Here is a 15,006-nt window from a genome sequence, read left to right on the forward strand (position 1 = left end):
TCCCTCTCTCTCCCTCCCTTCTTCTTTCTCCCTCCCTCCTTCTATCCCTCCCTCTCTCCTCTCCTCCCTTCTTCTTTCTCCCTCACCCCTTCCTCCCTCCCTCCCTCTCCCTCTTCTTCTCCCTCCCTCCTCTCCTCTCCTCCCTCCCTCCTTCTCTCCCTCTCTCTCTCTCTCCCTCTCTCTCTCTCCCCGCAGGCACCACTAGTCGACGCTGCTCGCTGGATTACCGGGGCGTGGCCGTGTGGGAGCAGCCCAGCTACGCCCGATGCATAACAAACGACTTCAGATACTTGCAGCAATCAGTAGGTTTCCGCTCGCGTTCGCCGCACACCATAAATTACCCCCCGCGCGGCTCTCCCCCCGCGCCGCGCCGGAGATTAACCGCTCCCGGCCACGCCCGTTTTCCATCTGTTATTGAACAGGAGCTGACCTCCCTCAGAAGGAGCCAGGGCCCTTAATGTGGGGAAATCACTCTGAGTGCTCTCTTTTCCCGGTTATCATCTTCTCCTTCTCTAAACTTTAGGTTTTCCAGGAGCAGTTTCAATACACGGGCAGACCGTGGTCAGAGCGAGGCACTTCTGCTGAGCTAGGGTGACGTTAGGGTCATTGCGGTGACCGGGTATAGTTAGGGTTGTTTGGGTTGACAGGGTGTAGTTAGGGTCATTGGTTGACAGGGTGTAGTTATTGTTGTTGGGTAACAGTGTAGTTATGGTCATTTGGTGACAGGATGTAGTTGTGGTTGTTGGGTGACAGGGTGTAGTTAGGGTCATTGGTTGACAGGGTGTAGTTAGGGTCATTGGGGTGACAGGGTGTAGTTATTGTTGTTGGGTAGCAGTGTAGTTATGGTCTTGGTTGACAGGTGTAGTTATGGTTGTTGGGTGACAGGGTGTAGTTAGGGTCATTGGTTGACAGGGTGTAGTTATGGTTGTTGGGTGACAGGGTGTAGTTATGGTTGTTGGGTGACAGGGTGTAGTTATGGTCATTGGTTGACAGGGTGTAGTTATGGTTGTTGGGTGACAGGTTGTAGTTAGGGTCATTGGTTGACAGGGTGTAGTTATGGTTGTTGGGTGACAGGGTGTAGTTGGGGTCATTGGTTGACAGGGTGTAGTTAGGGTTGGTTGGTGACTGGGTGTAGTTAGAGTCATTGGGGTCTAGAGTTCAGTGGTGCAAAAACCATAGGTACTGGTCTACAGATATGGTGAAAAAAGTGATATGGTCAGATGAGTCATCTGTCACCATCTTCTCAAAAAGTCGATGAGTGTGTGTGTGGTGTACACCAAGAGAACAGTACAGGCCTGAATGCTTGACCCCTACAGTGAGGGGGTCTGGTGACTGTGTTATGCTGTGGAGGGAATTTTCCTGGCATGTTTTCGGTCCGTTTAGAAGGAAGGGTCACTGAAAAGCAATACCAAGTTATTCTGAGTGATCACCTTTATCCTATAATGAAATATTTTTATCCTGATGGGAGTGGTTTCTTCCACAATGGCAATGCCCCCATGCACAGGGCACAAAAAGTCACAGAATGGTTTGATAAGTATGAAAAGAATGTGAATCATATGCCATGGCCTTTGCAGTCACCAGATCTTAACCCAATTGAACACATATGGGAGATTTTTTGAACGTGTCAGACAGTGCTCTCCACCACCATCATCAAAACACCCAATGAGGGAATATCTTTTGAAAGTTATGATGTTTCATCCCTGCAGTAAAGTTCTAGAGACTTATAGAAACTATGCCAAGGTGGTTGAAGCTGTTCTAGCAGCTTGTGGTGGCCCCACCCCTTACTAAGACACTTTATGTTGGTATTTCCTTTAATTGGTCACCCGTCTGTATGGAGAATGGATGAGTGTTGTTGTATGACAGATATATGGAGAATGTATGGGTGTTGCTATAGGACAGATATATAGAGAATGTATGGGTGTTGCTGTAAGACAGATGTACTGTATGGAGAATGTATGGGTGTTGCTAAATGACAGTTATATGGAGAATGTATGGGTGTTGCTCAATGACAGTTATATGGAGAATGTATGGGTGTTGTGAATGACAGATATATGGAGAATGTATGGGTGTTGCTGTATGACAGATGTATTGTATGGAGAATGTATGGGTGTTGTGAATGACAGATATATGGAGAATGTATGGGTGTTGCTGTATGACAGATGTATTGTATGGAGAATGTATGGGTGTTGTGAATGACAGATATATGGAGAATGTATGGGTGTTGCTAAATGAGATATATAGAGACTGTGTAGGTGTTGCTGTATGACACGTATATGGAGAATATATGAGTGTTGCTGTATGACACATATATGGCAAATGAGTGTTATGGGGGCTCTATGAAAGACAGCCCGTAGGTCCATCGCAGGGCTGACTGTGACAGTGTCTCCCCCTCTCTGTCCCTCCCGATGTGGCAGGTGAAAGAGAATTTGGCCAAAGGGCAGAGGGCCACGGCGGGAGATGGGATGTCCCAGGTGACCAAGACGCTCCTGGACCTCACGCAGCGGCGCAGCTTCTACGCCGGCGACCTGCTGACCTCCGTGGAGATCCTGCGCAACGTGACGGACACCTTCCGCAGGGCCAGCTACGTGCCGTCGTCGGACGACGTGCAGGTGGGCGTTGCGTGGGGCGAGGGTGGGGTGGGGGGTTCAGAACGCTCGGAAAAATACGTACAGAGTTTGTATGAGGTGGGAGGAGTCACTGGCATTGATCTGGTATTTTAGGGGAGGGGATTTATGACCTCATTTGTTCACCTTCTATGTTCAAACCTATGTGCAGTGGCGTGTTTAGTAAAGCGAATCAGGAATTGAAATGAAGTCTGCACTGGTACCAATTCAGCACTCATACTGAAGACTGCACTAGTGTTAATGCAGCTTTTAATCGGAGTTGCACTAGTGTTAATGCACTCCTAAAACTGAAGACTGTGCTGGTGAAAATGCACCATTTAGACAGACTTGCAGGGATGTTAATTCAACTTTTGAACGGTGTTGCACTGGAGTTAATGCAGAATTTATACTGAAGGCTACACTGGTGTTGATGCAGCCTTAACCAAGAGCTGCACTGGTGTTGATGCAGCCTTTACAAAGAGCTGCACTGGTGTTGATGCAGCCTTTACAAAGAGCTGCACTGGTGTTGATGCAGCCTTTACAAAGAGCTGCACTGGTGTTAATGCAGCCTTTACAAAGAGCTGCACTGGTGTTAATGCAGCCTTTACAAAGAGCTGCACTGGTGTTAATGCAGCCTTTACAAAGAGCTGCACTGGTGTTAATGCAGCCTTTACAGAGAGCTGCACTGGTGTTAATGCAGCCTTTACAAAGAGCTGCACTGGTGTTAATGCAGCCTTTACAAAGAGCTGCACTGGTGTTAATGCAGCCTTTACAAAGAGCTGCACTGGTGTTAATGTAGCCTTTACAAAGAGCTGCACTGGTGTTAATGCAGCCTTTACAAAGAGCTGCACTGGTGTTAATGCAGCCTTTACAAAGAGCTGCACTGGTGTTAATGCAGCCTTTACAAAGAGCTGCACTGGTAATGCAGCCTTTACAAGAGCTGCACTGGTGTTAATGCAGCCTTTACAAAGAGCTGCACTGGTGTTAATGCAGCCTTTACAAGAGCTGCACTGGTGTTAATGCAGCCTTTACAAAGACTGCAGTGGTGTTAATGCAGCCTTTACAGAGGCTGCACTGGTGTTAATGCAGCCTTTACAAAGAGCTGCACTGGTGTTAATGCAGCCTACAAAGAGCTGCACTGGTGTTAATGCAGCCTTTACAAAGAGCTGCACTGGTGTTAATGCAGCCTTTACAAAGAGCTGCACTGGTGTTAATGCAGCCTTTACAGAGAGCTGCACTGGTGTTAATGCAGCCTTTACAAAGACTGCACTGGTGTTAATGCAGCCTTTACAAGAGCTGCACTGGTGTTATGCAGCCTTTACAAGAGCTGCACTGGTGTTAATGCAGCCTTTACAGAGAGCTGCACTGGTGTTAATGCAGCCTTTACAAAGAGCTGCACTGGTGTTAATGCAGCCTTTACAAAGAGCTGCACTGGTGTTAATGCAGCCTTTACAAGAGCTGCACTGGTGTTAATGCAGCCTTTACAAAAGCTGCACTGGTGTTAATGCAGCCTTTACAAAGAGCTGCACTGGTGTTAATGCAGCCTTTACAAAGAGCTGCACTGGTGTTAATGCAGCCTTTACAAAGAGCTGCACTGGTGTTAATGCAGCCTTTACAAAGAGCTGCACTGGTGTTAATGCAGCCTTTACAAGAGCTGCACCGGTGTTAATGCAGCCTTTACAAAGACATGCACTGGTGTTAATGCAGCCTTTACAAAGAGCTGCACTGGTGTTAATGCAGCCTTTACAAAGAGCTGCACTGGTGTTAATGCAGCCTTTACAAAGAGCTGCACTGGTGTTAATGCAGCCTTTACAAAGAGCTGCACTGGTGTTAATGCAGCCTTTACAAAGAGCTGCACTGGTGTTAATGCAGCCTTTACAAAGAGCTGCACTGGTGTTCAATGCAGCCTTTACAAAGAGCTGCACTGGTGTTAATGCAGCCTTTACAGAGAGCTGCACTGGTGTTAATGCAGCCTTTACAAAGAGCTGCACTGGTGTTAATGCAGCCTTTACAAGAGCTGCACTGGTGTTAATGCAGCCTTTACAAAGAGCTGCACTGGTGTTAATGCAGCCTTTACAAAGAGCTGCACTGGTGTTATGCAGCCTTTACAAAGAGCTGCACTGGTGTTAAGCAGCCTTTACAAAGAGCTGCACTGGTGTTAATGCAGCCTTTACAAAGAGCTGCACTGGGTTAATGCAGCCTTTACAAAGAGCTGCACTGGTGTTAAGCAGCCTTTACAAGAGCTGCACTGGTGTTAATGCAGCCTTTACAAGAGCTGCACTGGTGTTAAGAGCCTTTACAAAGAGCTGCACTGGTGTTAATGCAGCCTTTACAAGAGCTCACTGGTGTTAATGCAGCCTTTACAAGAGCTGCACTGGTGTTATGCAGCCTTTACAGAGAGCTGCACTGGTGTTAATGCAGCCTTTACAAAGAGCTGCACTGGTGTTAATGCAGCCTTTACAAAGAGCTGCACTGGTGTTAATGCAGCCTTTACAAAGAGCTGCACTGGTGTTAAGCAGCCTTTACAAAGAGTGAATTAGAATGCAGCCACAAGGCTCACATGAGTGTAATGCAACCTTTAGGGCGATGGTAGAGCTGATGCTTGCAGTTAAGAGGATGGTATAGTTTAAAAATGCACTATAGTCAAGTGCCTGGTTAACACACAGAGACTGGCAAAGTCCATGTTTTGACTACTGTGTTATGAGTTTGGGCTGTGGTGTCATCCCACATTGTTGTTTACAAACTGCAAAATGCAGTTACAAATGCATTTAAAAGTGTATTTTACTTTTTTGCCACCAAATGCATTGATAATCACTTCAGATGGCTGGGTAATCGTTAATGGATCACGGGTCTCAGTCCTTTTTATAGGCCCCAGAGGCAGACGGTTTGATTGAAAATTCCCATGAGTCCTTGCCTTCAGGACAGTCCATTATGTCTGCATTAGGCCCCGTTTGTGTGGTGACTCTTCAGGTGAGAGCGAGGCTTAGTGCACCGTGCGCGGTCGCTGACGTCTTTCACCCAATCGCTGAGTCACTGCCAAATCCGCCCAATAGCTTTTACGTGTTTAACTTTTTTTTTTTTTTTTTGTTTCGTTTTTTCCTGCAGAACTTTTTCCAGACCATCAGTAACCTGTTGGAAGAGGAGAACAGAGAGAAGTGGGAGGATGCACAGAAGGTAAAATAAAGAAAAATGTCAGACACACACACACATACACACACACATTCATGTACTAATGTGTGCGTAGAGCTTGAGAGAGGGAAATAAATATTAAGAAATGCCTATATGCCTGTATAAAACACAGTAATGCAAAAAAGTACCATTTGATTTTGTTATGAATTTGGCTCTGCACTCCGCAATTTTGGATTTGTTATCAAACTACTCACATGTGGTTAAAATGCATTTAAAGTGTATTTTTATTCTTTTTCGTTTCACCATGTAGAAGTTACTGCACTTTTTTATTACTAGTCTCCCCATTTCAGGGCATCATAATGTTTGGGACAAATGGCATCACAGGTGTTTCTGATTAGTCAGATGTGTTCAAGTGCCTCTTTAGTACAAGTACAAGAAAGCTTTCACTAGCTAGTGTTGATTCTAGCCTTTTGGTTGCCTTTGGAGTGTTATTGGCATTTGCAAACATGAGGACCACAGTTTTGCCAATGACAGTCAAGGAAGCCAGAGACATAGGCCAAACCTTAGGCTTACCCAAATCAACTGTTTGGAACATCTTTAAGAAGAAAGAGAGCACTGGCGAGCTCAGAAATCACAAAAAACCTGGCTCTGTACTCCCAACACAATGCATTTAAAATAAACAATGAATTTATTTCTGTTTATGCTAATTTGCACCATTGCAGAAAATATGTTTTTTTACATTTAGCTGCCTATCCAGTGTACAGTATATACATGCATTGCATCACATATAATTGTGAATATTTACCATGCGTTTTATATTTATGTAGCTGCATTTTTCTTATATTTATCTTTCTCTCTCTGTCTCTAGACATCCACACACATGCTATTATACACAGCATACTTTACCTATATATTCACGTGAAGAGTCATTTTATCGTTAGTATTTGCAGGCAGTCGTCTAATGGCCTAAAGATTTATTTCTACTGCCTACGTGCCTACCTCTGTGCTGTTATATATGCATTGACAGCACTTTATCAGAGAGACAGATGTGTGGCCTGGGTAGTTACCCTCTGAAAGAGGCTGCTGCCTCCCCTGGCACCGTGTGGAAGTGTTCTCTGTGCTCTCAAAAATCTTTGCATTGGGAACCGGGGCAAACTGAAAAAAAGAACACGCAGGGTGTAATACTCTCCAGTTCCACCGGGTGGCAGCAGTGCAACCGAAGCTGGACTTGAGGTCTGCCGGCTGTTCGCGTCAGACACAAATCATGGTATTCAGAGCCTAAACACCCGACTGGTTCTGTGCACCTCACTGTTTTATAAAGTGTACATAATCTAGTAGGATATCCCTGCAGTGCTTGTGGAAAGATTGAAGGTGTTTACATTTGCAGTCCTGCAAATTTTTCCTTTGTTCTTTCTCAGCTGTGAACAGGTTGAAAATCTTAGGAGAGATAGCCCGCAGTACAACTCCACCAGCTCCACAGTATATATAGGTTGTTATTGCAACAGCAATTTGGCTCTTAATGTTACGCGGTTTATAGATAGAAGCAGGACAGCCATTTCTACGGTCCCCAATCCGATAATCTCTTTGACTTTTAATTGGGCTTCTGTTAATTAGCGTGACGAACTGTGTCAGCTGCAGTTTGAAGGAAGCGACAGAATTTCCACGGTGGGCGTGTCTGTCCACGTCCGCTCCGATTTCCCTCCTATCCCCACGGCTGCCAGCCCGCGCACCTGTCATTGGTCATTTTCCTTTCCGCGCCTGACTGGCTGAGTGACCACAGTCCTCTCCAGTCGTCTACTTGTAAGATTTTCTGTCCATTAATACCAGTGTATTAAAAAATGTACATGAATACATTCAGCAGAAAAATATCAGGACAAAATTTTTGCATTAACCGCATTTCAGAAAGCCATTAGCTCAGGTACACAGAGACAAACCCTTCTCAAATGAATAGCCTTTGCTGGGTTCCTCCACCCTGACTGGTTCCCTATCCAGGTGGCCCTCAGCTAAAACCTGGGCCCTGGGCCCTGGGGCCTGGTTCACAGAGCAGGATTACTGAGTTACTGTAGCTGGATAACTCCAGAGAGTAAAACCCGGTACAGCTCCTCTTACTCCAGTCCATGTTCCAGATTTGGGAGGGTTCCGGGTTTTACTCAGTAATCGTGCTTCATGGCACAGGCCCTGTGTCCCCTTCTGGGGGTTACTGAGGGGTAAAGGGGGGGCAAGGGGGAGTTTATGGTGGGGGGATCTGGGGGGAGGGGTGGGTCTGTGCATCTCTTACATTCCATTTAATAGGTCAATTGATTTTGATCTGGATTATTATTATTATTATTATTATTATTATTATTACACAAATACAATTCACGGCACAAACGGAACATTTGTCTCATAGGGAAACAGAAAATTGTAATAGTAATCTCTAATTTGATTTAACAGCCTTTAATGAGCTCAAATTGAATGCCCTCAGCTACAACATAGCTGTTTAAATGAATGAAAGTTCATGTGATTGTTGATGCATCAGTGACGGGTTCCTGCAAACCAAAAATAATGTGAATAGATACTGTATATCAGTATATATCATAAGTCAAAGTAAACGCCAGTGGACACTTGTGGTACAGTGTAATTGCTTTAGTTTTGCGTTAGGTACAGTATTTCAGTAGTGAAATGCTGCAGATGGATCTTCCTTTCCCTGGAGACGGACTGGAAGACGGTAGCCAATGAGATGTTCTCATCGACAGGGTTGCCATTTCCTGGTGCTGACTACATACAATGCAGGGCAAACCTTGTTACCATGGCGAGCAATTCTCTGTCTGTCTCCCGAAGTGCTTTTTCTGCTAGTGGCTTTCCACTTTCTGCTGTTAGGTCTCTGTCCCTGTGTCTGCTCTGTGCTGTACTGCTTTGTGTGTCAAATGTGTGTGCATGTTCGCTGTCTGTCTGTTTATATATGCTGTCTGTCCGCTGTCTGACTGTTTATCTGAGCTCTGTGCTATCTGGCTGTTTATCTGTGCTCTGTGCTGTCTGGCTGTTTATCTGTGCTCTGTGCTGTCTGGCTGTTTATCTGTGCTCTGTGCTGTCTGGCTGTTTATCTGTGCTCTGTGTTGTGTGTCTGCTGTCTCACTGTTTACTCGTGTTCTGCACTGTCTGACTGTTTAGCTGTGCTGTCTGTACGCTGTCTGACTGTTTATCTGCGCTGTCTGGCTGTTTATATGTGCTTTGTGCTGTGTTTCTGCTGTCTGACTGTTTATCCATGCTCTGTGCTGTCTGGCTGTTTATATGTGCTCTGTGCTGTCTGCCTGTTTATCTGTGCTCTCTGCTGTGTGCCTGTTTATCTGAGCTCTCTGCTGTGTGTCTGTTTATCTGAGCTCTCTGCTGTGTGTCTGCTCTCTGGCTGTTTTCTCTGTCAGTCAGTATTCCGAGTGAAAGCCTGGAACAGTCAGCATTCAGATAGTCTAGCAGAAGGGATCATAAAATATGAATAAGTGACTCCTCCCCAAATATGAATCTTGAAGAATAAATAATTGAGAAGTCTCTCACAAAGGAATTGTGTCATCCGGTCGCTGCGACCAGCAGTTGTAGTTAAGCAGTGAGGTTCCTGAATAGGAGATGCCTTTTTTTTTCTTTACTGCACAGGTATATTGGCTGGCTTGCTTGACCGTGACTGGCAAATGCGTTACTCTTCAAGGACAAGCTTTTTAGATTCGGTACATCTGTCTGACCTGGATTACAGTAATTACAGTAATTATAAACAAGAACGGACCGTTAATTCATCCATATACAAGAACAAATATATTCTAATATAGCATTTGATTTTTTAAAAAGAAAAGACAAATGAATGAGTTGGTAACATTTTAAACATCCATCCATCCATGGATGGATGGATGGATGGGGGTAACATTTTAAACAATAACAACTAAATGTAGCAAGAGAAGAAACAGTTCAATAAAGACGAGAAGAAAAATCATTTGGAAAAATACAGCCACAATGAATGTTGTGTAACCATCAGTCCGTCAGGTTTGTCTCGAATGATTGCACCGTCTCTGCAGTTCTTCATGACAAACTGTTCAATGCATAAATAATAAAGATGCAATTTCTAATGTCGGATTGAAATTAAGTTTTTTCCAGCTTCCGTTAGAACCCTCTGGTTTTGTTGACAGAACTTATTTTGTAAAGTTCCAATAGCATGCCTTACTAATTGTTTTTTAGAAGATTAAAAATTTCAGTCAATTCTTTGCTGAGCATTGGTTTTGCTGAGGCTAAATACGTTTTTTTGCTTCTCTCTTTGCAAGTCAACTGTTTGTAAACTGGGGTTAGTCTTGTTGCCCCTGTATGTGTGTCTTTATCCAAAATACAAACACAAACCTTTCTCCTCTCTGTCAGTTTTTGCTGTTGCATGTATGATTGGAACAGTAGCAGGTCATTTCTGAAGCAGAGAATCAGGGACCCATTGTTTTCTGTCAGAGAATCAGGGGCCCATTGCTTTCTGTCAGAGAATCAGGGGCCTATTGCTTTCTGTCAGACCACTAACCCCCGCCCAAACCTGAACAAAAACAACAAAACACTGATGCCTGACATCCTCCAGGCAGGGAGGGGCCCGCATTGAGGGGGGATCTGATTTCTATTTGCTTTGCTGCAGATCATTGTCTTCGAACGGGTAAATGAACACACGACTGCAAATAACTGCCTGATTGATTTTGTCACCGTGGAAATGTCTGCGACCTCTGTAAATATCACACCAGGACAGGCCTGGGAAAAGCTGGGCCGAAAGGCAAGGGGGGTCCTCTAAATGCCAAGGAGGGGGTGATGACATTGGCCATCCAGCAGCAGAAAACATGCTGAAGGGATTTTGAGTGAACCGGGAGGCTGTGCGGCCTTTGGTGCTGTCCATGGTGCCGATAGCGGACAACATCACTGGCTGCTGCTTGCCATTGAAAGATGGGAATTCTGTAGTATGCATGGTGCCTGATCCCAAGCGTACACACGCACTCTCGCTCAGCGGTCCATTGCAGATCAGTGATGACGATGATGCTTCGTGGCGGAAGGGGAGTTGGGGGTGAGGGGCGGAGGGTCAGCGCTGGTGTCACTGATGCCACTTGATATTGCTGTGATACGGCCTGCCCTAGTGACCAGGGCCTGTCTTAGCTGCCGTAGTGACCAGGGCCTGTGTTAGCTGCCCTAGTGACCAGGGCCTGTGTTAGCTGCCCTAGTGACCAGGGCCTGTGTTAGCTGCCCTAGTGACCAGGGCCTATTGTTAGCTGCCCTAGTGACCAGGGCCTGTCTTAGCTGCCCTAGTGACCAGGGCCCTAGTGACCAGGGCCTGTCTTAGCTGCCCTAGTGACCAGGGCCTGTGTTAGCTGCCCTAGTGACCAGGGCCTGTGTTAGCTGCCCTAGTGACCAGGGCCTGTGTTAGCTGCCCTAGTGACCAGGGCCTGTGTTAGCTGCCCTAGTGACCAGGGCCTGTCTTAGCTGCCCTAGTGACCAGGGCCTGTGTTAGCTGCCCTAGTGACCAGGGCCTGCTTAGCTGCCTTAGTGACCAGGGCCTGTGTTAGCTGCCCTAGTGACCAGGGCCTGTGTTAGCTGCCCTAGTGACCAGGGCCTGTGTTCTGCAGACAGGCCTGTTAGCTGCCTAGTGACCAGGGCCTGTTTAGCTGCCCTAGTGACCAGGGCCTGTGTTAGGCCTTGACGCCTAGTGCATGACCAGGGCCTGTGTTAGCTGCCTCAGTGACCAGGAGCTTTTGAGCTGCCTTGAGGCTTAGTTACCCTATACCAGCCTTCTTAGCTGTATAAGTTTTAGTTGCCTCAGATTCAAGTCTTAGAGGGCTATTCATACACTCACACCATTCCTTACTGTAGTTTTTGAACCTTGTCTTCTCTTCACACACACATACAAACACACACACATTGTTGTATAATATGGGCCCTCTCTCACACGCACGCACACACACACACACACACACACACAGGCAGGCAACAAACTGCTTACAGTTTCACAATAGACAGTTAATATTTAAGTAAAGATAAAGTCTTGAGTGGTGTCATTTTTTAATTTTTCCAGATTTGAACTGGCAATCGCCCAGTGATAAGCCCAATTGTGTGACCTCCGCTCTATTCTCATATTCTTTCCAGATCTACCCGGGCTCTGTGGAGCTGATGCAGGTCATTGAAGACTTCATCCACATCGTTGGCCTGGGGATGAAGGACTTCCACAACTCCTATCTGATGACGGGGAACTTGGGTACGGAAACCATGTCTCTGCACAGCCCCCTCCAGACTCTCTCTCTCTCTCTCTCTCTCTCTCTCTGTCCCTCTCTCTCCCTCCCTCTCTCTATGTCTCCCTCTCTCCCTCTCTCTCTCTCTCTGTTTATTCTGGTCCACTGTAAATCACCCGTGCAGACACATAATCCCCACACCTCACGTCAGCATCCCTGTCATCACTAATTGGGGGTAAATGAGTGCGGTGTGGGGTTGGGGGGATGGCTAAATGGCAGTGAATCAATAACATTAATTAAATCAGGGCCTTTATCTTAATGTGCTGTGGAAACCCTCATCTCAAGATAACAATGCACGGCTGTCTGATTATTCCAATAACCAATATGGGCTCTTATTTGGAAAATTGCCCTTGACTTAAAAAGATAATGCTTGGTAGAATAATCTGTATTTTTTTTTTTTTTTTTTTGGGGGGTGGGGGGGGGGGGGGTTAGGTTACTAGAACTTGAATGAATTGATCATGTGAATTTTGAGAAGAACTGTAACACCCTTCATAAAGAAATGATCTTTTAATGGACTGATATGAAAACCATGGTTCTTTGCAGTCAAGGTTACAGGTTACTTTTTTTTTTTTTTTTTCCTTCTTTTCAAAACAGTCACCTTTTGTGCTTGATGTTCAAAAGAGAGATCTACCTCTGGACACACGTAGCAACTTCAAAAAGAGCAGAGAAAAGGGCGGACTTGTTTGAATGCTTAGTGCCTTTTTTCTTTCAGTTTTTTTTCTCACTGTTGCTTTTTGTCTCTGTTGTATAGTTAGAGGCATCAACACATATCAAATGAAGCCGGAGATATGGGTCCTCTTTACGTAGCCTGGTTGGAGTGCTGCATTTTTGCCGACTCTTACACACACAAATAAACACATCAATGATTTCTTTTTTCTCACACAAACAAAACAAAAAACATAAAATGTAATATACCAGCACTAGGGTAGATTCTCCTCAGTACTAGGGTCCTCGTGTCATAATGTATAAAATCCTAAATATGACAGAGAGCTGTTGTAAATCAGGCAGTGAGTGTTACATGTTTTATCAGCCTGATTTACCCGAGCCTGAAATATAACATACATAAATACAAGATTTAATCAGATCAAATCAAAGGAGCAGATAAGCTTCGACAGTTAGAAAGTTGTTCTTTCCCCCCCCTTTTTTTTAATTTGCTAATTCAGCGGATCCTGTCGCGTTGTGTCGCCGCGGTAACCCTCCGGCCCTGTCGCCCGTGTTTGTTTTGTTCTGTCGCCCGGCGACCGTCCGTCTCGCAGGCTCGCGCCGCCGCCCCCCCCCCCCCCCCCCCCCCCGCTCTTAAAGAGGAGGGATGGGCCGTTTGTTCCCGCTGCAGAGCGACAATTAAGAGGGCATTATCGCCGGGGGGGGGAGCGCGCCTTAGATACTCATCGGCTCGGAATGCTCCGCTGACAAACCGCGCCAGATGTTCTCTCGCTAGGACCGCCTGCGCTCGCCGCGGAGCGTCAGCGCGCGTCGTAAAACGACGGGGATGAGAGAGCGGCCTCTTATCCCCGTTAGCTGTTCTAAGCGTTCCCCGGCCGCGCCGCGCATCGCGCTTATGACGTCCGCCTTCGCGTTGACGCGGTCTGGTGAAACTGTAAGTAATGCTGTAGAGAGCCGTTTAATGTGGCTGTTTAAATCAGGAAAGCCACGTGCTCCTACGGTGAATTGGCGAGTCGCAGAGAAGGTGTGGGACCCGTGGTCCTCCTCGTCCTGCTGACGGACGCCCTTGGGATTAGGATTTTTATCAGGATCCCCATTGGCTGATGCAGAACATCAGCTAGTCTTCCTGGGGTCCACACAAAACACAAAAACATTACAGCAGATAAGACACTTGCAGACAAAACAACCACATGAAATAAAAATCAGAATAGTATAACTAACAATATTCTTTCTCGCAAACATATTAATATACACTAAATTCATAAGCACTGAATATACATACAAAGTGAAATTTTGCAACATATTGATATTCCTATACATAAAAAATGTACGAAATGTGGTTACAGGCGTAAGCCCTTGCCAGCTTCTCACAGCCTGACCTTTCTACCTGTTCACTGTGGAAGCGAATTGCAATTTATATGAAGCGGAGTGGAACATAAAGACTGGCTGTGGATACTCAGGACGGCAGGATTCGCTGTGCCGATGAGCACTGAAATAGGCCAGCCTGACTTGTTCATTTTGCCTCGTTGAAAGATCATCCATTTCCACGCTGTGCTGTAGGCTCTACAGTGCAGAGGCTGGTGCTGCAGGGTGCTGAATGGTGCTGTCCGTGGTGCTGAACGCAGGTCTGCACACTCACAACAGTTTATGGCTAATATTTATGTACTTTAATTACAATAAAGGTTATGTTGTGTAGTATGTCGAATTGAAAATGCGCTGTTGCAGGCTATTTATGCTCCTGTTTAAACAAAGGGGAAAATGTAGCATTAGCCACAGCAGACTGATTCAGACACTTTCCACAGAACACTGATTCAGACACTTTCCACAGCACACTGATTCAGACTCTATCCACAGCACACTGATTCAGACTCTCCACAGGACACTGATTCAGACTCTATCCACAGAACACTGATTCAGACTTCAGACACTGATTCACACTTTCCACGCACATGATCGATTCTTCAGCACACCTGATTCCACACTTGCAACACTGATTCAGACTCTATCCACAGCACACTGATTCAGACCTCTACTTCCCACACGCACGATTCAGACACTTCCAACATATTCCTTTCCACAGCACCCTGATTCAACCATCCACCACTTTCACACTTCCAGCACTGATCGATATCACGACACTTTTCCTATCAGCACATTGATTCAGATTCTTTCAACAGCACCCTGATTCACACACTTTCCACCGCACACTGATTCAGACTCTTTCCACCACAGATTGATTCAGACACTGGTTATGCTCAAAGCAGTTTCATTTTCTGCAGAATGGACACTATGAAGAACTGGGGGGGCTAACCCTTTACATCGTCTGCTTTAGCTTGACTAGCGAAGAG

General features: G+C 45.8%; 1 protein-coding gene across 7 annotated transcripts in view; it reads left to right on the forward strand.

Moving 5' to 3' along the window:
* Nucleotides 1-15,006, forward strand: part of adgrb3 (adhesion G protein-coupled receptor B3) — a 202,591-nt gene that overhangs the window by 103,652 nt on the left and 83,933 nt on the right. For 6 of the 7 annotated variants that reach the window (XM_064316727.1, XM_064316723.1, XM_064316721.1 and 3 more), the window contains 4 exons: nt 196-302; nt 2,406-2,609; nt 5,709-5,777; nt 11,853-11,961. In XM_064316727.1, the coding sequence (XP_064172797.1) occupies nt 196-302; nt 2,406-2,609; nt 5,709-5,777; nt 11,853-11,961 (489 nt within the window). The remainder of the gene's footprint in view (nt 1-195; nt 303-2,405; nt 2,610-5,708; nt 5,778-11,852; nt 11,962-15,006) is intronic. The other variant, XM_064316722.1, reaches the window with a different exon arrangement.

This window comes from Anguilla rostrata, chromosome 18 (assembly GCF_018555375.3).
Source record: "Anguilla rostrata isolate EN2019 chromosome 18, ASM1855537v3, whole genome shotgun sequence".
In the NCBI taxonomy this organism is placed as follows: Eukaryota; Metazoa; Chordata; class Actinopteri; order Anguilliformes; family Anguillidae; genus Anguilla; species Anguilla rostrata.